This window comes from Phalacrocorax carbo, chromosome 11, assembly GCF_963921805.1.
Source record: "Phalacrocorax carbo chromosome 11, bPhaCar2.1, whole genome shotgun sequence".
NCBI lineage: Eukaryota > Metazoa > Chordata > Aves > Suliformes > Phalacrocoracidae > Phalacrocorax > Phalacrocorax carbo.
In genome coordinates, this window is record NC_087523.1 from 9,059,579 (window position 1) to 9,084,745 (window position 25,167).

Consider the following 25,167-nt stretch of genomic DNA (forward strand, 5'->3'; position numbering starts at 1 on the left):
CTCAGTCTCAATTCCAGTGAACATACAGTCATTGCTGCTTCAGAAAAAAGCGGTCAGTTCACAGGTCACACTGAGAAATTATCGTGGTAGATCAAGGAGAGCCATATATCACATAAGCAATTAGTCTAATCCGCTTCATTGCGTCAAGTAGGCACAGCCTACTAGAAGGAAGCCTGGATGTCATAGTCAAATGTGGATGTTTGTATGAAGTTGCACATCCACCTTCAGTGTTACGTCATTTATCTTTGCAGTCAGAATGCCCATCCCTCAATGTGCTACATTATTGTGATAAATGTCTTGGATGCCTCGGAGGGTGCATAATCAGTTGTGATCAATAGCATTGGTTAGTTCAAACCTCCGTAACAATATGTCCTATTTATGCATCTTCCAGTTGTTCTGGAACAAGAACACATGTCCTTGTTCCTTGGACTGTATTAACCCAGTTTATCTGCTTCCATTTTACATAATTGCTGATCTCCCAGCTAGTCATCTTTGTAGCGATTCCTACTGGGGCTGGGTGAAGCTCTTTTTCTTTGACGCATAGGCGATAAGGAAATAGTGGACATGGTCTTCAACATAGAGATGATTTTGTTAATCTTTCTGAATGGTTTGGTATACTGCAATATTTCTAAGTGAGGCAAAATCTTTGCTCTTAAAAAGAAAAAGTTGCTTTCAGTTTTAAAGACAATTTTCATTTTACATGCCTGTGTAGGCAGTTCACCCTGTGGATTGGTGCAATACTATATTCCAGATGGTTTCTGAAGTCAGAGTGCACCAATGGATGACATTTGGCAAATCAGTCTTTAGGCCTTCTAGGTTCAACCTAATTCGAGTTTTGTGCACTTGTATCTTCATAACATCTCTTTTCCTTCAAACTAAACTTGATTGCCTGTTGCTGACAGACAGCAGCCAAGTTCTTGTCTTGTTTTTTGTGTCTTCCTACTAAAATATACTGTTCTGTAGTAGAATGCCTTTATTTTTCAGTGACTTGGAGCAGTTGTCATTTCTAGCAGCAGCCTTTCACAGCTTCTCTGAGAGTTAAAAGGCTTCTTTCAACTTAAAGCATAAGAAGTGCTCCTTCATGACCTCTCACCTTATGCATCATGATAGGTAATAAACTATCATGGAGCCTCACCTTTTTGTGTCTGGGTAGTGAAGGCTTTGGAATATGATTCCTAGAGTGATTTTGAATAAACGACTTGCCTTGAAATGTGTTGGAATCTTCCCTCCATCCAACTAACAGTACATTTTACAGTTGTTCTGAGACATTTCTCTTGCCTATTTCCCTCTTCCCCCTTCCATCACAAAAAGGTCCTTTGAGAAAAAGACAGTTCTTATCAGAAGTGACAGTGGGAATACAAGGAAAATGGAGCTGAGTATAAAACACTGGAAGAATCTTCTTAAGGCATGTTAGCAATGATGTTGGGAAGTCCCATGTCCTGCCCTGTGAAAACAGACTGTATGAGGGGTGCATGGAGATGGAAACACTATTGTGGTAACCATTTGGAAAACATCAGTAAAGCTTCAGAAGTGAAAATGCAATGAGAAGGTCCCCCATAGACTTGAGGTCTCCTACCCTTTCGTTCTTTCCATATATGTGGTGTTCTGGATCATTGTGACTCATTTTCTTCTATAATTTTCAATACCAGATATTAATCATATTTCCAGCTATCATTATCGTGTTAGAATCCTATAACCGAAAAGCCTACAACATTTAGGCTTCTTGCTGAGGAATAAGTTACCTTATTTAGGTTCAGTTTTGAGGGGGAAAAACAGGTTAAACCTGGCATTAAATGTCAACCATTTCTTATATAACTGAGATTTCAGACTAGTCTAAACTGGCAAGACACTCAAGTGGTAAAGGAGCCGAGAGGTGTTTTGGTTTCTTCGTTGTTGCATATTGGCAACACTAAATGAAACCTCCCTCCTTTTCTTTTAATATAAAAGTTGCAGAATATAGGAAGAAAAGCACATACAAGTCTTGAGCAGGCTGATCCTGTTAATGGTTCTTATAACTGCAAAAGACTGGTCTTTCCTGCTCAGGGAGGAGGAGGACTGCTTTTGACTGGGTTCAAATTTGGAACTGTCATGGCTGATTCTTGTTTGTACCACCATGGCTGCATTTTTGCCCAAATCAGAAGCAAAGTGTGTTATGGAAAAGTGCTTCTTCTTCAGCACTGGATAAACCTAAATAGGAGAAATCTCTGTGGCTGGACTTCATCAGTGCTGGAATGCTTTTCCTAGTACCACCAGAACAATTTTTATGCACAAAACTGCCATGATTCAGCTGCTGAGGGTTTACTCTCTGCAATTATGCCCTACAGCTGCAAGTAGTGATTACGTGTCCATGGGGTTTAAGCAGCTTTTCAGGTATTAAAGTTCCTAATGATGGCATTGTGTTTTGAATGATTTGTCTTTAGTTCAGAAGCAAAATAACTGATCAAACCCTGATGTCAGTGTTCATTAAAATTACCTTGACTTGAAGGCTTTATAAATGTTAAGCAAACATATATGTCCTGATCTGTGAAATATTAAAAAGAAGAAAGGTAGGTCCTCATCAACATTATGATGCTATTGCTCTGCTGAGACCAAGAGCTGATTCTCTGAATATTCAGATGATGAGTCCTTAAGTCATGTTCAGACAGTAATATTTCTAGAGTGTGGGAATAACTGATAAAAATCAGTCCTTTCAATATATATTGAGAGCAACTGGATGGCAAGGGTGGGGTCTTTGTTTGGTTTTGGTTTGTTGGGTTTTTTTCCCCTCATGATAATTTATACTAGTATCTCTGATGTTTGGACACCGTAACACCAGGCAGGACATGAAGAAATACAAACTGCAGGACTGTACAAGTATCTGCTGACCTGGTGGTTGGAGCTGTTTTGATCTCCATCTAAACTGGAAATTGATTTGTTGCTAAAATGTGTAGAGATATAGCATTACTGAAGTCATTCGTATGTGCCTTCTGGGCCATATAAAATGGTGATTATTTGTGCCCTAAGATACTCTATAAATATAAAGGCATGAATGTTAAGTGTTACGAAACAAGAGAAATAATTAAAAAAAAAACCCAGTATTTCCTCTTTAGGGTCATGTGTACTCAGTTTTATTAGAAGGAAGTTCAGTGTATTTCCTAAAGCAGGGGGTTTTTTTGTTTGTTTTCTTTGAAGTGTTTGTAAGAGTTACAGAATAAGCCTGTCTTTTCAGAAACATGCTTTTTTAAGTACTATGGTAATTGGAGAATGGCTTTAACTGTATCATCTGGAATACGGCTGGATCGGCGTAGTCGGAATGAGTTGTTATTATTTCAGTGTCAGTGAGATGCTGTGGCTCTGCATCAACATCTCTTTAGGCGCTTTGGCTATTGTGGGCCTTTAGATGCAGGGTATACTTGCTGAGTGATGAGCACTGATCGAAAAGATAGGGGGTCAGTTGGCCAAAAGAAAAATCTCACAGTTATAACGTCTTTCTTAATTTTAAGTTACTGGGGCTTTTTAACAGCAGTTTCTTTTGACCTTTGCAGAATCAGGTAGCAAAACAGTAGCAGGGACCACCACAGCTGAAGAAGCTGCTAAAATCTTGGCAGAGAAACGACGTCTAGCACGGGAACAAAGAGAGCGTGAAGACCAAGAACGAATTCAGAGACAGGAAGAGGAAAGGTAACAATTCAGGAGGAGGAAGGGATGATTTCAGTGGCGGTGTATGGTTGGAGTAGACACTCTGGCAGTGTATGTTTCCTAAGCTTTGAGGTCCTGTAAATCTTAATGCAGTTCCTGAAGCAGAGACAGGTGCTAGCACTGTTTGAGACAGGATAGGCTGCAGTGTGAATCATTATTCTGTATCTCAGTATATACGTAACGCATAGTTCCTGTGCAAATCACTGCTGCTTTTTCTTTCCAGCCACCAGTGATGCTTTTATTTCAAGACTAGCATGAGCTTTGTACACCACTTGTTTTTGTTTTGTTTGTGTGTCTTTTGAATACGCAACCTCTCTGTATTAAACTCTTGATGAACTCAGGGAGTGGTTTGATGGTACATTAAATCTCATGTTAGTGATCAGAAATCTGTATCAGCAATGTTGCAGCCAAGTAATTTGAAGTGATAAACCAACCAGTGTGCATGTGCTTCGCTGCATAGAAGTTCTTAAAAATAAATAATTAACTTTGTGCTGACTAACTTGATTCCAGATCAGGGGTCACCTGTCTGTGCTTCTGTGAACATGATGGAACATCAGATTTTGTCTCTTTTCCCCTCACGGTTATAAAGCTGTCAAAAACTTGCATATTGTTTGCTATAGATGTTTTATCAGAAATATGTCATCAGATCTGTTGTGTACATCTGCATGATCTGGCAGAGAACACCTCCAGAATATCTCTGGAAATGGTACTAGAGATGAACCTGTCTTTTAGATAATGCAACTAAATTTATGTTTGACAGTGATTAAAAGCTTCATTCATGTGGTGGATGCAGGTGGTATTTATTGCATAGTTGTCACTTAATCCAGTTCTCAGTCAAACATTCCATTATCGGAGCAACCTGGCTTGGCCTTAACTTAATCAGCAAAGAACATTTATGTGCTCATAGATAGGTTCTTGCAAGTTATTCTGCTTTTTCCTTTGACTGATCTGGATGGTGGCATTTGTAAATCCATAGCAAAAAGTATCTTTATGCCATTATTTTGTGATTGGATAACTTAGACCTTTCCTGCTTTCCTAGTCTGTCTCATGTTCATGCACACTTTTAAAGAGATAAATATCCAGTCAGTAACCGGTGTCTTGGAAACACTAGAATCAGAGAAGAAGAAATAGCCAAGAGAGCAACTGAGGAAGAAGCACAACGGGAGGAGGAGCTCCGCAAGCAGGAGGAAGAAAAGAGACTGGCTTATGAAGAACAACAAAGGCAAGCTGAAGAGGAGAGGATCCGCCGAGAACAGGAAGAACAGGAAAAACTTGCAGAGCTTCAACACCAGGTCTGCTTTTCTGTAGGCTCTGACTGTGTTCCTCCTACAAACTGCTGATGTGTTTTCAAGGGGGTTGCCTTTGATTTTCTTTTACAGAACAGTTTTGACAAATCTGTGTCAGGAATGATGTAAAGCAGAGTTCATCCTGCCTGAGATGGATTGAGAATGTCTTTAAGTCCTTTCCTTGCCCTAGTTGATGTGATTTTCCCCTCCCCCCACCCCTCAACATTTGATAAATTCAAGTGTGGGGCAGAAGCAGATATTTTTGAATTCTTTTTAGCCATCTGGGATGCTATTTTGCACACATAAAATAGTTGTACTGAGCCCACTTTACCAGCTTACTGGTACAGATTATAAGGAGGTGGTCTGTCTGGAAAGTTATCCAGCTGGCTCTGATTCCTTTAAAAGAAAGATTGGTAGTGTTTCCAAGTCTGCTTTTCCGGTTGCTAAAAAGTCTTCCATGGCTAGTATCTGTGTACCTTTACAAAGGCATCCTTCTAACTGAAGGAAGCTGTTTTGCAGAAAGTGGACTTTCTTTAAATGAGATTAATTTTGAAAATTAAAGCAGTGTTACAATGAAATTCTTTGTTTAAAGAGCTGTATCTCATGGATAGCATTGACATGTGTCTGTATGTTTCTTTTGAAAGCTTGTTTAAGTTAGTAACACTCAGAATAATTGTTATAATGCTTCTGTCTTCTTTCCAGTCATACTGGAAAAGATTTTTCCAGTGTAGAAGGAACAGATGATGTTCAGCACCAAGTATCTTGGTAGTAGTACCTGACTGCCGAGATTTTTAAGTCAACCTTGCCATGTTTAGAATTTAATTGCTGTCTTGTTACTTTATAAATTACCCTTCTTGGACAAATCTTCGTTCTGAAGTATACTTTGAACACTGAGTAGCTCAACAACATTCAGAACATTTGCATAATCACAATATAACCATGCACATTGTTTTTCTTTTCAGATCAGTTTCTGAATGTCATAGTAATATCTATTTCATGTCAGTAGCTGGGTAATTGGCATTTAGCTGCAATGTATGGTAATACTAAATTGTGATTGTCTGATGTTCCTGTCTGTGTTGAACCAGAATCTCTGTAACAGCTCTGCTTTTGACTCTTGGTAATGAGTTGTGCACTGCATGCTCTCTTCTTTTTGTTTTATTTTCAGAGAGAAGAAGCTGAAGCAAAAGCTCAAGAAGAGGCTGAAAGACAGCGGCTGGAAAGAGAGAGAATTATGCAGCAAAATTTGCAGGAAAGGCTTGAAAGAAAAAAGGTATACTATTTTGAAAGGAGAGAGGTTTCTTAGCCTAAAATAGTGGTTGAGGTGTTAAACTGAACAGGTAAACTGTCTCAGATGTGTTTAAATAGAAGTAGTGTGGTTTTTTTTAAAAAGCCAACTCTGGCTTGTAAGCTTTAAAAACAGTGAATAAAGTAGTCAATTTACTAAATATGAAAACATATTATGGCTGATGAAAACTTAAACAAGAATGCTGAAATATAAAGTTCTCTCTGTCATTGTAAATATTTTCCCTGTTTTAACAGAGAATTGAAGAAATAATGAGAAGAACACGAAAATCAGATCAAAACGAATCCAAGGTACTTTTTTGTTTGGATCTGTATAAGGGCAGAACAGACCCTTCCCAGAGAAGCCTTTGTGTTGTGTCCCGTCTTCCTCTTGCACAAACTGGCTTCCATGTGAAGTGCAAAGTTCTGGTGTACCAGAATAATTTTCAGTAGCTTCCCATTGCACACATTCTTCTGCTTTGCTTGTTCTGACAAAATGCCTTTTCCTCCAAGGCATATAGAAACCACTTGCAGATTGGTTAAAAAAACCACTGGTTAGTAATGGATTATTTTTTTTAACTGTATGCATTCTGTTAGGGCTATTTTTGCCCAGAAAACTGAAATTCCTGGTTTCATCTATTTGCTTTAAGCAAATCTTGGATGTCCCTTGGATTGCTACAGTAAACTGGATGTATTTTTCTTAATGTAGTGACCTAAGGTTTGTGGTAAATTATGCCTGTTGTATTGAGGAGGAGTAGTTGTTCTCTGAACATCCAAAGACCCAAGTCTTGATATAGCTGTAAGTCAATAAATATTTAGCATACACCTTGGAGAAATGAGGGGAAGAGGAACTCGGTAATAGTTCATAGGTAGGAGATGGAAGTGGGTCCCACACATTCTTTTACAGGCTCTGGCTTAGCAGAGCATGTGTTGCTGGGTGACTTGATTGTCTGTTGGCCTTTGGACTAGTGTGGCCTTACTGCTGGGCGCAGAACAGTCCTGCGTGGGAGCTGTGGCTGAACCATTTGTGAAACGCTAGAGGGTAGTGAGTTACTCTGAATAACACTCCGGCAATTCAGTTGCAGAATGAAGGGAAGTCTGCCTCTGAGGCTATGGAGGGAGAGGATATTGAAGAGGAGGAAGAGTTGGGTCTTGAGAAGGCTGATCAACCAGGTAAGGAAACTTGATGAGTCAGGTCTAAGTGTCAGTCAGTGCCTCAGTGATGTTTAAGCCTTGTTTAAAAGGTCATTCACGTAATAGCATTGTGATGGTCTGAGACGCAAGCCCCAGAAATGCCAGGGAGGCTCCCTGCTTGAACAGAGGGTAGAGCATTGCCTGTTCCGTGCCACAAGGGACAGTCAAAATGATTAAATGCAAAAATGATTTGAGTGAAATGCAGGCAGTATGTTTCATTTCATAAAGTGTATTTTTAAAGATGGAAAACAAATTCCGTGTTGATAACAACATGAAAGGCAGCTTGTCTATAGAGAAATTAATCTATTGAAGCCAAGTGCCTCGAGTGTTTGTTAGGAAAGGTCGTCTTGGCACTTCGTATTTTATTCATTTAAAATAGCAATTCTGTTACTGAAGCTCTTTTTTTTTTTTTTTTTCCTTTCTTTCTTTTTTCCCCCCACTTTCAGGAAAGCTAAATGGTATTGACTTAGCCCAGGAAGTCAAGGGGGAGGCAGAGGTTTCTTCAGAGACTGCTCATAGCTTGATCTCTACAGAATCTGAGGAACAAGATGTGTCAGAATTGAAGGCCACTGAAGTGTTTATGAATGGAGGCAATTTGAATGAGGGGTCTCTACTTGTTACTGAATTAAAGGATTGCAGGTGAGTCTGTGTAGGCAGCTGCTTTACTGTCAGAGCAGTTATCCGTCACACTAGAAATCTCTCTCTGTCTTTAAATTAAATCTAGTACTGTATGTAGCATTGCCTCAAATTTTGCACCCTGCTAGCTTTGTGGTATTTCTCTGGCTTGCTCCAGGCATGTGGTGTGTGCGTGCTGTCAGTTTACTGCTTCATGCAGAGGCAGTTAGTTCAGGGTAATTGTTTGTTTGGATGGCACCATGTTAACAGTACTGGCTTTGCTAAGAAGTGAGACACACAGCCAGCAACGTGGCAGTGTTACTCATAAAGAATGCCATTGGCTTGAAATCTTTTCCCTTGAAACGGCTAGCAGTTCTTTTCATTAACAAAACATTAAACAAGAGGGAGGGGGATGACACTGGAAAGGAAGAACAACCTACAGAAAGCTCTAGAACAGTTTCAGTTGCACTAAAACATCAGATACAGCACAAAAGCCTCCCTTTAATGGGGATTTTTTTTTTTTTTAGTTTTTCAAATTTTATCTTCTTGAACATTAAAGCATTTCCATCTACTACTGGAAAATCTGTCCTCTGATGCTTGTTCCATTTGCTCATCTAAATGCTAATGATTTAGAAATGATGTTGTGAACTCTTTTTTTTTTTTAATTAAGTGATGATAAATTAATTTCATTCTTTCAGTGATGGAATATAAAGACATTTTCACGATCTTAAGAATGAATGGCAACTGATTGCTCTGATTTGGGTTTAGATTTTAAATCTGTTTTAAATATTGCTAGTGTTTTGAGGCTCAGTTTTGTTTAAAAAGTCTTAACTGGAGAGAAAAGGACACATGCCCACTACTAAAATATGGTTTTAATTGTGCAGGGTTTTAAACTTGTTGTTTGCTTAGATTAAATTTCTGGAGCCAGATCTTACCTGAGGGCTATTAGTATAATAAAAAGCAGCCATATGTTGGTGAGTCATTCTTCCCCATTGGCTCCTGGAGGGTAGATGCTGCATGACAGCTGGAGGAGTTTGTCTGGGAATGTCCTTCAGCATGTTCAGTGCTTTGCAAAGTATGCAGACTGCTAATTGGCTGGCCTGTAATAAATCTAAAGGTTAAACATGCAGAAATTGTAACACCAGTATCCGTTCTTTTCTTTCTAGCCATCCTGCAAAAGAAATGGTTATCAGTGACTCAGTGAAGTTGGGTGTTAACGAAGCTGATCGTACAGTTGGACTTACTCAGAATCTTAATGGAAAATCTGGTTCGTGGACTTTTGAGGAGTTTATTGACGTTGGAGTACATTCCAAGTCAAGCAAACTGAGCTCAGACAGCATCTCTGCTGGTAACTGTAATCAAAACTTGAATGATGCTGCTACAATACCTTCTAGTCCCAAACTGGCTTTTGAAGAAGATGGTGCAGTGAATTCATTGACCAAACCTATAAATGCTTCCTCAGGTAATCCAAGCTGATTTCCCTATCTGTCTCTTCCTCTGGCTAGGTAATTAACTTCCTTGCATTTTACTCTCCTTGCCTTAACTAAAGCTTCTTATTTACAAGGCACTTTTTCCAATGTGTAGACCAGAGGGAAAGCTCGCTCTTTAGTGCTCGTAGCTTGCGTTCTGTCAAAAGGAGTCACCAACTGATGCCTTTTTAGGGACTTGCTCCTGACAGCAGCTAAGGCCCGACATTAAGGCTCTTCCAAAGACACAGCTGAGCCCCGTGAAGCTCATGTACCTCCTACCAGCACTCAAGCCCATCTGTTGTATTTTAAGCTGCTTCTACGATAACTTGAATGGCACATGTTACTTTTGAAGATACTAACAGTTTAAAAGGTGTCTGATGTAACTATACAGACAAGAATTTTCCACTCCTAGGCATGTTCTGTAACTTTCTGATGCTGAGCTGCATGGTCTTACAAGGCCTTTTCAGGCTCTGGCAAGGTATTAGCTGTCTTCTCTACTTACTGTAGAATAGTCTTCCACTTCACTGAGGGGGGTGACACCAACCTTAAGTTCCATACATGTTTGTGTTACATTCTGGGAGGAGTAATAAAGCTGCTCACGTAATATTCTGAATTTTCTGGAAGAAGCAGGGCTGCATCTGAAGCCACATGTACTTGAGAAGCCAAACCCTGATGCAGTACTGCGTAGCCTGTCAGAGAGGCTTCAGCAGGCTAGTTTATGTAAGGTTACACTTCTCTGGTGTTGGAGCTAAACCCCAAATGGACCTACTCACAGCAGGAGGTCTCTTTCCATGAGATAAATGACTGTGTGAACAGTTGAAATGAATGGTAGTGGAAAAAACAAGACTTGCTATCCACATTTTCCTTAAGTGATGTGTAGCACTTTTTTTGATTAAAGTGTAGCACTTTTCTAGACTGAACTGTTTCCTGAGTCTCCTCTGTCACACTGCGTCTTGTGAATTTTAGTCCCGTGGACATAGTGTTAGCGAGACTTTCCTTGAAGCCATGACTAACTGGGCCCTGGGAATAGATGGATGTAATGTGATACTGCTGATCACACTTTGTTCTGATCAAAATAATTAACTTTTTAGCGAAGAAAGCATTGCCTTTTAATTTTGACCTTGAAAATGTTTAGATGTAATATGGTTTAAGAATTATGTACCTAACTTTGAAAACTAATATAAGTATAGAAAAAAAGCTACTGCGCTGATTTGGACCGTAAGTAACCAAGTGGTTCTGTGCTCGCTCCCTGGACGTAGACTGACTGTGGTAATAGACGTATGTGGCACACACGCAGCTATGATGGTTAAATGTTTTCTTCTCTTTGCTCTCTGGACAGAACTGTGAACACTAGAGACCTGGAAATAATCTGATTGCACTCAAGTAATCCAGTGCTTTATCAAGTACCGAAGGCCTTGTTTTGAAAAGCTGCTTGTTTACCCTTGTCCATCTTCAAGTTTGCAGAAAACAAAAAACAGCAGGGGAGGGATGACAAACTTCTAGATTTGCACCTTGAAACATTTCAGAGAAACTATTGAGCTGATGTTCCTTTTCCATTTGTTTAGCTGATCATTAGATAAGAGTTCCTAGTTTAAATATCACTTGTTTCCCTTTTACAGACTTTAACCTGTTTGAGTCTTTTTTTCTCCCCGCCATCAGTATCGTGTACAGCAACATGCCACTGGAGGCTCTCCAGTGAGCTACTGGCCAGATTTTGCATATTCCTAAAAATGGCACTTGATGAAATAAGAGTCATTCAGTGTGTGTTAAAGGTGAACTCCTTTTGTAATGTTCTAGAAAAATGCTGTTACTTGGTGGCTCACATACTATTTAAAACCACAAAATTTAATATCTTCAGTTTTGAATGGAGAAGAAAAATTTCTTATTCTCTACTGTGAAAATATTGGCAGTTTCAAAACGCAGTATTGTAGCACAGCTAATGTTTTTTAATCTGTTGGAAAACATAAAAACATTTTACATATGCACTACTATGTTACAAAAATGTCAAGTACCTAGATGTGACTGTCATAGTGCAGTTTAACATGTCATGCTTTTAAAAATGTTTTCCTTTTGAATTACATATTTAAGTTTATCTACACTCATGGAAGTATTATTTTATTGTGTACATAACAGTATTAGACCACTGAAATCATGTTTTGTTCATGTTAATTATTCTAAGTGTTCCCGTTCTAGCTTTATAACAGTGGCTGCAAGCTACATCTTATTTTTTCCCTTCCCCTAAAGCCTGCATTAAGTAATCTATTTAACCTAAACTTGCCTGCTTTTTACAGCATGAAGAGATTAACTATAAGCATCTTCTGAAAATTGCTACTAAAAGTAATAATGCAGACTTGTTCTTATGTCTCCTGTAACAGACATACTGGGTAAGTGATGACTGTAAAGAATAGCTGTCTCAAATCCTGCTATGAACCATTGGCTGATACTGTAACTCAAATGAATCATCCAAATGGCAGCTGTGTTTTCAGTGGTTAAATGCAAATGGTTTTGCTGGAACTAAATGTGTTCTTTCCTTGACATAGCAGTTACAGTAGGAAACCCTGAGCTTTCTTACTCTCACTGTTTGCTAGTCAGAATACGGTAGAACTGTTTTAGACTTTAGAGCAGTGCCTTAGGTAAAAAGAAAAATGTATTTTTGTATGATAGTTGTTTCATTCTGGCAGAGACAATCATTCTAACAAAAAAGATGCTGGTATTTTTTCTGTGCTGATATTATTTGTTGAATGGTCTGTTACAGCTCTTTGTAAATACATGCGCACTGTTAAATAAACTTTGCAGTTGAACAATGCTTTATTTCTGTAATGCTAAACATCACCCTACTAGGAGTCTCCAACCCTTTGCCGTGCTGACCTGCCTTGAGATGCACTCTGGTACTGCGCTAACTGCTCCACACTGCAGATTCCCAAAGCTTGTAGCCTCTTTGGCAACTGCATTTGTGTGGTTGGGAAGGTATTTGTACTAACGCCTTCGGCTTTTGCTGTGTTTGTACGTGCCGATGATGTGGTCGTAACTGTTGAATCCTTTAACTCGCTTTTCAGCATAAGCATTTGCTTCTTACTTGTAGCACCACCAGCAGCTTTATGCTCTAACAGTGAATCTAAAAGTGCTCCGTGGCCACACTGGAGCAGTGACTGTCAAGAATACAGGGAGATGCTGCCTTTTTCTTGTGAGTGTTCTTTGTTTCTGGTAGGTGCTGGTGAACAAAAGGGAGTGACCAGAGCAGCATCCAGTTAATAAATATTTCTGTATGGTAGCAGCCACTGCTGTGGGGAAGAAAAAAGCGTTTGGGTTGCTGAAGGGTAGTGGTAGAGCTGTGTGTGGACAGTGGCTACACATATGTTCTCCAAAGGGCTTTTTCACACAGGCTGTTCTTGGCAGATGGTCTAGTGTCAGTTATACATTAAAAAATTACTTAGTTTATGGAAAGTGTTGCTTTGGTCCTCAGATATTTAAAGGTGCTATGGCAGAACAGCTGACTCTACTTCGCCAGTATCAATGTATCAGCCCTGATTTCCGTAGCTCAGCCGTAAGAGGTGTCAATCATGTAAAAGGGCAAAATGAAAACAGTTTTCCAGACTATAGGACTCCAAGCAAGGCACTAGTCTCATTTTTATTAAATCATAAAACATACACTGACACGGTAGGAGAGCTAGTGTTGTCTGAGCTATTTTTTTAAGGCACTTCTAAATGTGTGTGCATTTTGTTGTAGTTGAAAGATTTACTTTTTGTTAATGGTTTAATAATTGTATATAGACAGCCACATTTTAACGATGATGTAAAAAAAGCTGATGAGCAAAACTTTTGGGCAAACCATGCAGAAATCAAGACTAAAACAAGTTTATGGAAGCTTAACTAAAGCTAAATAGTACTGCCAAAAGATTGTTATATGTAAGATGAAGCCATTCCATACACTTGCTGCAACTTGGAATGGTAGGGTAAGCGAAGGTCTGTATTATTGTGCTGCTGTTAATGGTGTGATACTTGTAAAAAGCATAATAATGGATCTCTCTGATCCCAGGTGCAATCTTTGCATCTCTGTTTCTGAGGTGCATGCCTTGTCAAACCTACTTCATTTAAGTGCCAAGCTTAAACGTATACCAGATGAGTTTAAAACTAGCTTTGTTTTAGTTTAAGCCACACGCAGATTACGTAGTATGTGGAGCTCTAATGCTAAATCTTAACGGCATTTCAAACCTCTACACTAAGAGTTACTTGGAAGCAAAGTTAGATTTTTGCAACGCTACATGCGTTTATACTGCAGGAGCGTCAAAAGTCAAACCCAGTATATTGAAGTTACTCTAGTTTATACTAAAATGGAAAAAAAAACAAACAAAAAAAAACAAAAAAAAATTAAATTCTTAACATGCAAAAACCTGCTCCTTTACCAGGACTGTTTTGGAAAACAGGGCTCTAAAATCCATTTTACAGCAGTTGCTGTCTGCTTCTTACAGTCGTTTGGGACACTCAGCACAGTAAATTTTTCCATTATGGCAAACAAAGCGCTTGTTGGCCAGACCACGGGCACACTTTGTGCATTTGAAACAATAATCGTGCCAGGATTCATCTTCGTAGTTAACCACACTGGTTCCTCTTCCAAATCCTGCTAGGAGAGAAAACAATTATAGGACGGCGATAGTAGCTTTTCCCTTGGCTGGGCTAGCCCACCAAACAGCAGATCCCATTCTTACTGCCTCCTGCACTTCTGCAGTCTCACGGACCATACCTGTATCTTAAAATTCTAGCCAAAACTGCAGCTGAACTACACTGCTGCTCAGTATCACTGCTCTTAGAGAAGCAGGCAGATTAACATAAGGCTTGTGTGGCTTGCCTCTGCAGTAAGCTTTTTTTCCCCTCGGATTCTTTCTCCAGGGAAGCTGAATGAAAGATCAAGATGTAGGGCAAGGACAGGTTGGACTAAATGCCCAACCTGGTTGTTACAGGCTCAGGCCCCTGCTCTAAAATGCAGAATGGCCTGAAACCCATAGGACTGGCAGGATAGTGCCCACAGTTCATGGCAGAGCTTTGCAATTCAGTAACTGTTACACGTTAAATGCATCAGAAGCGAAGCAAGTGTCACTTGGAGCTATAAAACACTGCTCTTTTTAGACTTCAGGTTCCCAGAATAAGATATAGGTGGGAACAGTTCTAGTTGGGGAAGCTTTGAAGGAGGTAAATTTGAGGGTGAAGAGCTCAGTTACTAACTCAGACTCCGTCCAGCAAGAGCACGTGGCTTATAGTTAGATCGCATATAAATTGCTGGGACTGGGAGACTAGACCTGCTCCTGGTGTTAGCAGCCTCTGAGCCGCGTGTCTTTGGGGAGCGCTGTTCTGACCTTAAGTACACACTGCCCTGAAGCATTTAATCCAACATACCTGTAATAGGATTCTTGCAGCCAGCGCACTTCTTAGCAACACACTCCTTGTAGCATTCAACGCAGTAAAACTGATCCTCTACAGCTGTGAAGCGCTTCCCGCCCAGTTGCTTCTTGCAGTTGGAGCAAATGAAACACTCTGAATGCCAAGGCTGTTCCTGGTAAGTGAGGCCTCCAGAAGTGATGGGCTAGGAGGCAAAGAGCAGAGATGCGTCTCAGGATCAAAAGGGAGGCGGGGAGGTGACGCAGGCACAGGGCACAGGGTGGGAAGGCTTTGTCAAGGATAAGATCTCTTGAATGTTTTCATGAAAATTAAACAGTGCAGCACACTTTGAGTTGCCCTAGCCTGCAATCCTGCATGCCCGGAGCTTTCGTAATAGTTTTTTTTACCTGCATTGATGCTGCAGTTCTACACTAATCAGTTGCAAAGTTGTAAAGCAGCAATTTTATAAAATGCTGTTTTACTGTTTGAATATGCAATATACCTCCTAGAGAGCTTAAACCAGCCCCAAAGCACATGCAAGGCTGGTGCCCACTTAGTTTCAGCAGAGTGGCCATCAGATGACTCTACAGCCCCTGCTCAGGTACTGAAACTTGCAGGAACCATTGGTGCTCACGTTATTACACCACCAGCTGTGTGTACCAGTCTCTCAAGGAAAGATAATAAGTATTGGTACAGCTCTAGCATGATCTGTCTACTGGTTTACTGTCCTAGCTTCCAAAAGACACGTGAGGGCTAGTTCTGGCTGCTGCCTTTGCAAAGCAGAAGGACTTACATTCTTGCATTTAGCACAGGTCTTGGCAAACTTATGCTCATGGCAGGAGACGCAGTAGAAGTCATCACCCTTGGGGAAGAAGCTCCCAGATCCAATCACTTGCTTGCACTGGCTGCAAGTGAAACAGTCCTTATGCCAGACCATCTTCTTGTACTCAACATTTTGGTCTCCTACAACAGACAGAAATAACTTGTTATGTGGGATTTCAGGCTTGTGACAAACTCCCCACCCTGTGCAATATAACATGCCTGTAGGCAAGACCTGTCCATACCTATGCCCAGGATTCAATTATAACACGGACAAGGGATGAGGTGTTAATTTCTGTAGCTGGCTTTAGCCAGGACCTTATAAATCTTTCTTAAAATATTTGTCAGGCAGGTGCCTGAGCCTTTCTGAGAAGACAACCTTGATTGACAGCAAAGCTTTTGGTAGAAATGGTTTAAGACTACTACGGTGAACTATCCACGTGAGCGTTAACTGCAAAGCGGCCTTTCAACACTTGCATAAAATGGACAGCTGAGAGCAACAGTCAAAACCTACGCACTTTGTGGTGCTCCAGCCCTTACCGCCCTAACTGCAGCCTCCGCAGCTTGATAAACCTCTGTGGTTTTGCCCTAGAGCAGAACTCAGCAGTTGTACCCGTATCACTGGCACCAGTACCTGCAATAATATGCTTGAAGCAGCCCTTACACCTGGGTGCATCCTCGGTGGCAGTGCAGTTGCTACACCAAACCTTGTTGTTCTCCCTTAGCATGAAGGGCTCATTGACCAAGGACGTGTAGCACTTGAAGCAGCGGAAGCAGTTGTCATGCCAGTAACGGTTCTTGAAATGCAGCTCCTGGAACGAACAGAAATGGCATGAGAAATGAGCCCCTCTCTCCCACCGAGCAGCCCTAAAACCAAGCTACAGTCTCACCAGCCTCGGCAGTAAAGAACAGGCATGTTAGTTCCTAAGCATGTCTGCATTTGGTGGTTGGAGATGCAGCTCATCTGCAAGCAGTTAAGGAAAGGGCAGTTAACCAAACTCGTTAATACAAGGGGCTTAATTAGAATCACATTCATTTTGGACTTTCAGGGTAGCAGAAGATGCTTCAAACCAACAGCTTTGGTTTTGAGGTTCTGTAAGCATGGGCTTCTGTGGTTGTCAAGTTCCCTCCAGCTCAATTGCATGTGTTTATTGCCATAAACATGAAGCAATAAACATTTGTCAAACTGACTGAAATCAGACCCTAGGTTCCCAAGTGGTTTCCCCAGAAGATGAGTGTTCTGCATGCCCTGCGCAGGCTGGATTACCTGCAGTACTCTCTTCAGGACGATTCAGCATTTTCAGCAGTTCACGTGGCTGAATCTAAATCCTGCAATTAGTTCCTGTGCAAAAGCAGCCCGTGGTGAGCATCCCTCGTGCAGTGCCCCCAAGCCTCTGGCTCTTTGCCCAAGGAGCACATGGCCTATCAGCCAGAGGACTCGCAAGAGAACGTGATTTCACACAGAAGCTCACAAACAGACCAGAGCCAGGAAAACAAACGGGAGGTTTATCAGCATCTGCCTGTCTTCTCCTCGCCCGCTTAACTGTTAAGCACTCACCTTGGAGTCAGCCCCAATGGGTTTCTTGCACTCAATGCAGGTGTTGGCACAGAACTTCTCAAAGCACTTGACGCAGCAGTGGCGGCCCTCTTTCTGCACGTACTTCTTCCCCTGCAGAGGGTCACGGCAGTAGTGGCAGTCAAAGCGCTCCGACATGGTGCCCACAGTGTAACTGCCAGGCCCTGCAAGAGGAACGCGGGTGAAGTTAGGGCACTGAAGCCTGATAATTGCTCCAGCTTCTTTGGTCTGTGCAAATGAGCAGGTACCAGGAGGACGGCTCAGCAATGAGCATGTGGTGGTGTCACACTCCTCCAGGGCTTGTTGGTAGAATAAGCAGCTTCTGTGCCAGCACTATTAGGGCAATTTTGCTATCATCAGACAGCTCAGTGGTTTATAAAACACAACAGCTTCTCTACCAACTGCACTGGCATTTTCCAGGTGCCCCCAGCTTTGCCTTTAGGGTCTAGTTTAGGCTAATGAACCATCGTGCTCAGGGAGGCTGGGTACAGTAGACAACCCGGGTTCGGTCACAGCAATCACAAACTCGTACACCTGCTAAAGAAGGCAGCTTGGATGTCCCCTCCCAGGTCACAAATTACCATTAGGACACAAAGAGAGAAACACCATGAAGCCTCAGAAAATGTGGGCTATGGAGAAAGGCCACGTGGGCCAGCTCCTGGCTGCGCTGCGGCGCTCAGCAAGGGCAGGGGCCGCCCTGCCTCCTGGAAGCGCTGTGCTTGCCGCTGCAGTTAACATGAGCAATGCGTTAGTAACACAAATATTTTCAGTTCCCTTAATAGCCATCCGAGATACAAATGCTAGATTTCTGCCTACAGAGAGGCAGGATGGGCTCTGGCCAAACACAAAAGGCGCAGCGCTCTGCCTCCTGAGGTCCAGCCCGCCGCGGCGAAGTCTGCTCGCCCTGGGAGCACAGCTGCTGGCAAGGAGAGCAGAGCCCCACACCAGCCTTTCCCCATCACCTTCTTAAGAGGAAGGATACGAGGCTGTTTCACTTACATATTTCACATCAAGCAAGAATAATGATACCTAATCACTCACTGAGAGCCACTTAGTTCGTTACGGCCAGGCCCACCACAGGCCTCGGCAAGGCCCTGGCTGAGGTGCCGCATAATTTGTGCGCTGAAATCACGGCCAACCATGAGCAGAGCAGACTGATTTCCATGTTTCCAGCCTAAGCCTGCAGCCAGCTGCAGCCCTCTGAGGCTTTTCGTGCTGGATAGTTGTGCAGCTTCCAGCTGCCTCTTCACCAGGCTTTCACATATAAAGTCATAAGGTAAAAACAAGAAAAGCTCTCCCTACATGTAAAGATACTTCTTCAGTTCATGCCAGCAGGTCTCTGCCAAGGCATGATGTTCCACCAGGGCCAGGGAGCCAGCACATCAGCGGGTGTGGGGGCTCGTGACGAAAGGATTTTCCACTTTGGCCGGAGGTGCCTGCCCCAGCCTGCACGCCCGGTCTCAGCCTCCCAGGCCACTTCGTTTCCCTGTGCCTTTCCTCCGAGGAAGCCAGCAACGATCCTGTGAGGGGGCTGCAAAAGCTCCGGCCGGGTTACACAAGCCCGTGCAGTCCCAGAAACGCCGCTCCGTCTCTGGCCCTGCTGCTCACGCCCCGCAGCCCCCAGCACTGCAGAGCCCCGCTTCCCCTGCACGCAGCCTTGAACTTTCTGCACCATCAGCAACCGGACGGGCGACGCGGCAGCGGTCTGGCAAGGGGGGCTGCCAAGAGGAAATGTAATTATTCTTTTCCTGATAGAGCTGCAGCGCCAGCACAGAGCAAGAATGGGAGAAGAATGCGGTCAGGCAATATAAATTGCTGCTGCTTCCTGCTGTGAGGTGGTGGAGGCCATTAGCACCTCCTTTGCGTAGCCTCACCTCCGACCACCCCACCAAGGCCTGGAGCTTAGGGGCTGCTTTGCTGCCTGCTCCTGATGGAGCTCAGCGGCACAACAGCCACTCGTTGCAGCCGCTCTGCTCCAAGCCACAGCACAGCACCTTTATAAACTGAAACAGCGCTTCGGGCTTTTGGGGTGTAGGGATGGTACATTGTTCTGTCTCCCTGGCTGTGCCCTCACAGCAAGGGACGATCAGCAGGACCCCTCTGGGCTCGCCCTCGGCTGCAGGATGCTGTGCAGTCACGACTGCTGTGTTGTTACGGTGTGAGGACCCGTTTACACAGCTTTTTCTTGGTTGCTTGCCACACCCCAGTAACCCTAGATTTAGCATCAGCTGCATGGCCCAACCTGTCCGCATGAGAAATCCCCACACTGGCATGGGAGCCATTATTTCAGAGCTCTTCTTCTGCCTCATATCTGGGCTCAGGAAGCTGCTGAACAGGCAGTGGAAGATGCTGGGGCAGGAGATGGGAGTCACACTGTTACTTTGCAGATTTTAAAATCCAAGAGTCATCTCGCCATCTCCTCTTTGTCACACTTCCAGTAACGTCGGGCCAGAACAAGCTGGAGCATTTCTCTTTCAGAAGGCAGGACAGATAGTCCCGGATAGGAGCATCACACAGGGAGACTGCAGCAGAGGTGGGGACCAGGTTCACACCCTTCCCCTTCCCCTAAAACAGAAGCAGGGTGGAGGCCGAGCTGGCAGGATTCACACTCTATGGGGACTGAGATCTGGAAATGCCGCCTTGCCAAGGTCAGGACACGGCCATGTCCTGCTGACAACTATGCCAAGGGTTGTGTTTGTACCGGTTCAAGTAAATAAAACAAATAAACAGTTGGGAAACGTGGAAACTATGTGAGCCATGGCCAGCTCTGCAAAGCTTTATCAGGCAAGTGAGTTTAATTTAGAAGAAATGCAACTGCATAGAGTCCAGGGCAAATGGTATCGAAACATTCCTGATCTCAGGTTTAGGGTTGCTTTCAACTAGAACACGTAATCATGAACATATGGCTCAGGGAGTAACATAATCCTGTGTTCCCATGTAACAAATCACGTGCTAATGTGAGACATGCATTTATCGCAGCAGCTCTGGAGCTCCACAGACAATTAACACTGGGCCTGGCAGCCCCAGGAGCTGGGCTGTACATGCGGACATACCAGCTTCTGCCTACCTTGTGCCATCTCATGGACCAAAAAGCCCCTTTCATACATAGGCTGGAGCATGAATTTGCTTCCAGCTTTTCCCAGAGCTTTCTGTCCTCAGCAGTGCCATTCCTGATTGATACCTGGGAAAGGCACCTCTATCCCCTTGCCCGCAATGAAGATGCACTGACCACATTGTCCCAGCAAAGGTGCTGGCTGTTCGTGGTCTCTGCTCACCCGTGCCATGCTGAGAGCCCTCATCAGACCATCTCCTACAACCCTCCCACAGGAGCGGCGCACCCAGGGGCTGGTGCACAAAAGCCCCAAAAGCAGGCGGTAGTGGTTGTGCTGGGACCACCAGATCATTTTCTCAGAGCGGAGCAAATGTCAGAGACGTAAGAGCTCTGCTTCCCTCTGGAAAAAGCATTTAGTATCCTACTGCTGCTCCCCTAAGCTGTCCTGTCCCCTCTCACTGAAGGTAGACAGAACGGATATTTGTTGTGGTCTGAAAAAAATTAAATACATCTTATACAGCCTGGTTGGCAGCTGATCATGATTTTGGAGATGTTTATCTCCTTAATAACCTGTTCACCCTGCAGCTGCACTACAGCCCCACAGCTTAACTTTCCAGAGCTTCCAGGTATATTAACCCTGGCCTGCCTTTGCTGTCTGGGGAAACAGGCAAGCCATGAAACTAAAGACACACTGGAACCATGCATTCTTCTCACTCTTCCTTGGGGCTTTTATTTAGTGCACGCTGTGCAGCAGCTGTTGAGCACACAGTAAGGATTCATACCAGTGGCATATCCACACTGCAGCAATGCAAAACCTGGTGCTCAGGGTAAGCCCTCATCAAACTAACCACTAAAACCGTTAAGTGCTGTACCTCTGTGCTTCATTTCACAGCGGTGTGCTTAGAACAAGAGCGGTATCCACAGGTGTTTCAGGCTGGAAGTCATCTGAACACAGTTTCTTTGGCTGTATGTTTGCAACAGACTGCAGCATCTCTGAGCTGACAGCCTGGTCAAGTGTCTCCTGTTTAACCTCGGGAGAATCACATGCCCCGAGGACATGCACAGATCCAAACCCCATTTCAGCTTGACTCTGGGGCCACAGAAAGGGATTTAGAAAACTGAGGAAATGTATGGACAGACTGGAACTATTCTCCGGCCCAGGCTGACGTCCACGCACAGAGGATGTTCTGCTGGAGAGAAGCAGGTGAGAAGAGGGAGCACAGGCTGCTGGGGAGAGGGGTACCTGCAGTACATGCCCATCCTTAAACAGCCTAAAGGACCCTCAATAAAAATAAGAGCTCAAGAAAACTCCAGCAATACTTCCAGAAACTATCTCCCCTTTAAGCAAGGCATCCCTCTCCCACCAACCCTGGCAGGGTGCTGTCTAAATGTAGCTCCCTGATGGATTTGGCTACAGCTCGAGGGTGGCTGGCCAGACCGGTGGCCTTCTCAAGTATCAGGGTGTTTGGCACGAAGACCCACTGGAATTCAACCCCAACATTTACCTGACCACAGAGGTGCCAGTTAGCCACTTGTCCCCAAAGAGCATCTGCTGCTTTTCAAAAGCAGCCCCTCAGCCCTTGGACAACCGTGCCTTCCATCTTTCAAATAAAGATCTCAAATGTTTGGGCTCCACCAGCTCCCACACAGCTCAAGTCATGCTGATGCCATGTTGTGGAGCAGTCACAGGGCTGCCCCAGCTTGTGCTCACAATCGGGGCTGTGGCTGCACCCTGCAGCATGGCAAGCTTTAGGACGGAAGGAGGGTACAGACCTCAGAAGTGCCACCCCACAAAAGCTATTGCATTAACAAAACCCCATGCCTCTCCTGCTGGTTCCTGTCTCACATGGCCCCTGGGCTGGTTCCTCCCAGTTCGGGCAACCACAACTGCAGCATGACAGTGGTTTTGCACAATGAATGAAACCGAAGCACTCTGCAAAGGGAGCTGAGGCACAGCTGATAAGCAAAGCACTTAGCACAGGATGTGTGCTAATGTCTCTAGGGAATATGTTTAAATGTGATAAACCACCAAGGAAGAGCTCAAACTGTGGTCTCTAAAAACAGCAAGGGAAACTGTATTTAAACCTTACAGATTAGGCTACCACTTAGGAAAGATGATGAAGCTGAAGGTGTTAACCCTCTTCCCGACACACAGCTGCATAAACTACGGCAATATGGAAGGAAAAGAGCAATTGCTTTTTGTCTTTCCATCAGGTTTCTTTTTCTCAGCAGACTGAGTACACACAGCCCCCCGCACAGCCAGGCATTGGCTACACCTGCCTATTTCAGCTCAGCCCCTGGCATCGCCTGGTCTGTCACCTGAGTTACTATTATCAGCATTTCTCTATGCAATGTCACGTGGTTTGCTATAAATACCAGGGAATACCCTTAAAAGAAGGGTCCCATTAATCCAAAATGCAAAGCGACGCACAGGACTGCACCTCAAGGTCACTGGCACGCTGCCCTGGACAACAAGGGAAGAAAGAAATCACTTAGAGGTCATTTTTGCTGGGAGAGCTGGCAGTAACAAGTTAGAGAGCTGGGCTCTCCCATTGCCAGGCTGGGGCACGTGCGAGTCTCATACTCTCTAATTCAAAAATTAGTCTGTTGATAAAATGGAAGCGTCTTTATTTAGAACAAGAACGGCTCCAAGTTCCTCAGGCAGTTGCCAAAAACATTCCCTACGGTCCTATTGCCACCATGCCTGAGCACATCCCAATCGTTGCTAAATCTTCACAGTTCCCCGGGGAAGTAGGGACGTGCTATTAAAAAACACACTGCTCCAGCCCTGCAAACACTTCCCCCAGGGCTTGCTTTTGCAGTTAATACAGAGCTCAGCTAAGGCTCATAAGGCTCCCAGTGTGCAAAACATCACTGCCTAGAGTAAGCCTGAGCACTTAGGCAGAGTTTAAGCTGTGAAGTTCAAACCTTTCAAAACCAACCAAATCAGCTAAAGCAAAACAGTCCTGTTCAGTAGCTGACTCACTCTGTGGCTGCCTTAAGCTTTGACCTTTGAGACTCCTCAATCGTGTTCCCCCCTATGCATGGATCTGCCCCCACCTCAGTAGCTGGATGCCCTTCGCATGCCTGGGTGCCCCCAAAAACCAAACGTGAGGCTTTCCCCTGCTGCGCAGGATTCACCTCCCCAGGGCAGGCACTACAGTACCCACTGCAGCTGTCTTGGAGAGCAGGGCTCCCTGTGGGGTGCAGGAATGGATGCTGTGCTATAACTTGTTGGTGGCAGCACTCCAACCACAGCATCTGCTCAGAAGACACTTCAGTATTTTATATTACAGCACAACATCAAATCCGTGGGTCCTCGCCCCAGAGAACACCTTCCTGAGGAAGATGAGAAAGAAAAGAAAGATATAGCTGGGAGTATAATGAGAAGATGTCACAGCATCAGTCTTACGGGCTGAAGTTAAAAAATGTCATCTTGAATTTTAATTGAATGGGTTGCTCTTTTTAAACACCTTTGAGATGTTTAAAAATTATACCACAGAAGTCAGATTTTACTCAGAAAGCTACCCTGCATAATGTATATCTGCATCACACAAGCAAATCCAAAGTAGTTACATGCCATGCATGAAGCCTCATGCTCATGCCTTGCCCTGGGAGGCTGAGCATGAAGTTGAAGAGTATGCTGTGACTTTCCTCCCCAGTTCCAAAGAGGTTCTATGTTCCCAACAGAGTCTCACAGCACCACTGTCCCCAGGCTCAGTTTGATGCCCAGCCCACAAGAGCTGTGCCCCAAACTTGACACCCTCTCCCCAGGTATGCCCACCCCTTGGGCTATGTCTCACCAAGAGATGCAGTGGTCCTGCCACTGTACATTGTCTTTTAGGGCTGTAAATACATGCTGGACACACACAAACATGGTTAGCTTCTAAGAATCAGATAAGCTTTTAAAAATCCTGAAGAGCTTTCAGTTGTCAGTAATTGGAGGGCTAGAGAAGATTAGTTACGGATGGGAAGCCACAACACATCTGCTTGCCACGGGGGACATGCAAAACACACTCAAGATTCCTGTCAGTGTTAATGGGAAGGAAAAGTTAATGTTTTCCTATTACTGGCGAGGGGCAGCCTGTTTGATGTACAAGACAAACACCAAGAAGAGGGGATAGCCACAAACCCCCCACCAGAGAAGAGCAAACCATCTGGGTTTACAGGCTGGGCTCCTGCATGCTTGCCTCTGCTCCGGGTTCCCCCTGCTCACTGCAATAACTGCCACAGCAAGCTTCCTGCAAGGAGGAGCATCATCCCCCACTTTCACCTACCCTTCCTCAAATAACAGGTGAGCCCCAGCCTCCCCACAGCAGCAGATACAAAAACTCTTACCATTCAATGCATTTTACAAAATAGACGAGGCCACCACCGCGCTCCCAGCACCAATCCCCCACACTGGTTATAAGCCCATTTGCCCTCATTAGCTGCAGCTGCAGATTGCCAAGGCTTAAGATCCCATTCAAAAGCACCCTGCTGGTGCAAGAGCCTGTTAGCAAAACCTTGCTCCCCATTTACCAGGCATTGCACACACAGGGCTTCTCCCACAACACCCGGCAGCACATCCACTTTACCTGTGTGCCTGTGGAAAGCCATGACTAGCAGCCCAAAGTCACCGGCAGCCCCTTAGGTAACAGAGTTCACAGTCTCTTGGCCGATTAGGAGCTGCCCCGTTTGATAACATACATTTAAACGGAGGCTATTAATATGGACAGGACTCCTACCAGATGTCCACTCCCCTCCCCAGAGATCACAACCTTAATCCCCCTTGAAAATTCTTACCATTTTAGGTGATCCAAGGGAGAAGAATAGGATCCAGAG

General features: G+C 44.0%; 2 protein-coding genes across 6 annotated transcripts in view; one reads left to right on the top strand and one right to left on the bottom strand.

The window, feature by feature from the left end:
* Window positions 1–12,329, top strand: part of MAP7D3 (MAP7 domain containing 3) — a 46,177-nt gene extending 33,848 nt beyond the window's left edge. The window contains exons 14-20 of the mRNA XM_064462940.1: window positions 3,525–3,660; window positions 4,790–4,970; window positions 6,130–6,234; window positions 6,504–6,557; window positions 7,325–7,418; window positions 7,886–8,078; window positions 9,221–12,329. Of these exons, the coding sequence (XP_064319010.1) occupies window positions 3,525–3,660; window positions 4,790–4,970; window positions 6,130–6,234; window positions 6,504–6,557; window positions 7,325–7,418; window positions 7,886–8,078; window positions 9,221–9,530 (1,073 nt within the window). The 3' untranslated portion in view covers window positions 9,531–12,329. The remainder of the gene's footprint in view (window positions 1–3,524; window positions 3,661–4,789; window positions 4,971–6,129; window positions 6,235–6,503; window positions 6,558–7,324; window positions 7,419–7,885; window positions 8,079–9,220) is intronic.
* A 797-nt stretch (window positions 12,330–13,126) lies between these two features.
* FHL1 (four and a half LIM domains 1) overlaps window positions 13,127–25,167 on the bottom strand; it is a 32,499-nt gene continuing 20,458 nt past the window's right edge. The window contains exons 1-6 of one of the 5 annotated variants that reach the window (XM_009512461.2): window positions 24,921–25,011; window positions 17,274–17,455; window positions 16,350–16,527; window positions 15,690–15,859; window positions 14,915–15,101; window positions 13,127–14,141 (exon numbers count right to left, since the gene is read on the bottom strand). In XM_009512461.2, coding sequence (XP_009510756.2) covers window positions 13,987–14,141; window positions 14,915–15,101; window positions 15,690–15,859; window positions 16,350–16,527; window positions 17,274–17,455; window positions 24,921–24,942 — 894 coding nt within the window. In that variant the 5' untranslated portion in view covers window positions 24,943–25,011 and the 3' untranslated portion in view covers window positions 13,127–13,986. The other 4 variants (XM_009512460.2, XM_064462943.1, XM_064462942.1 and 1 more) reach the window with 4 other exon arrangements.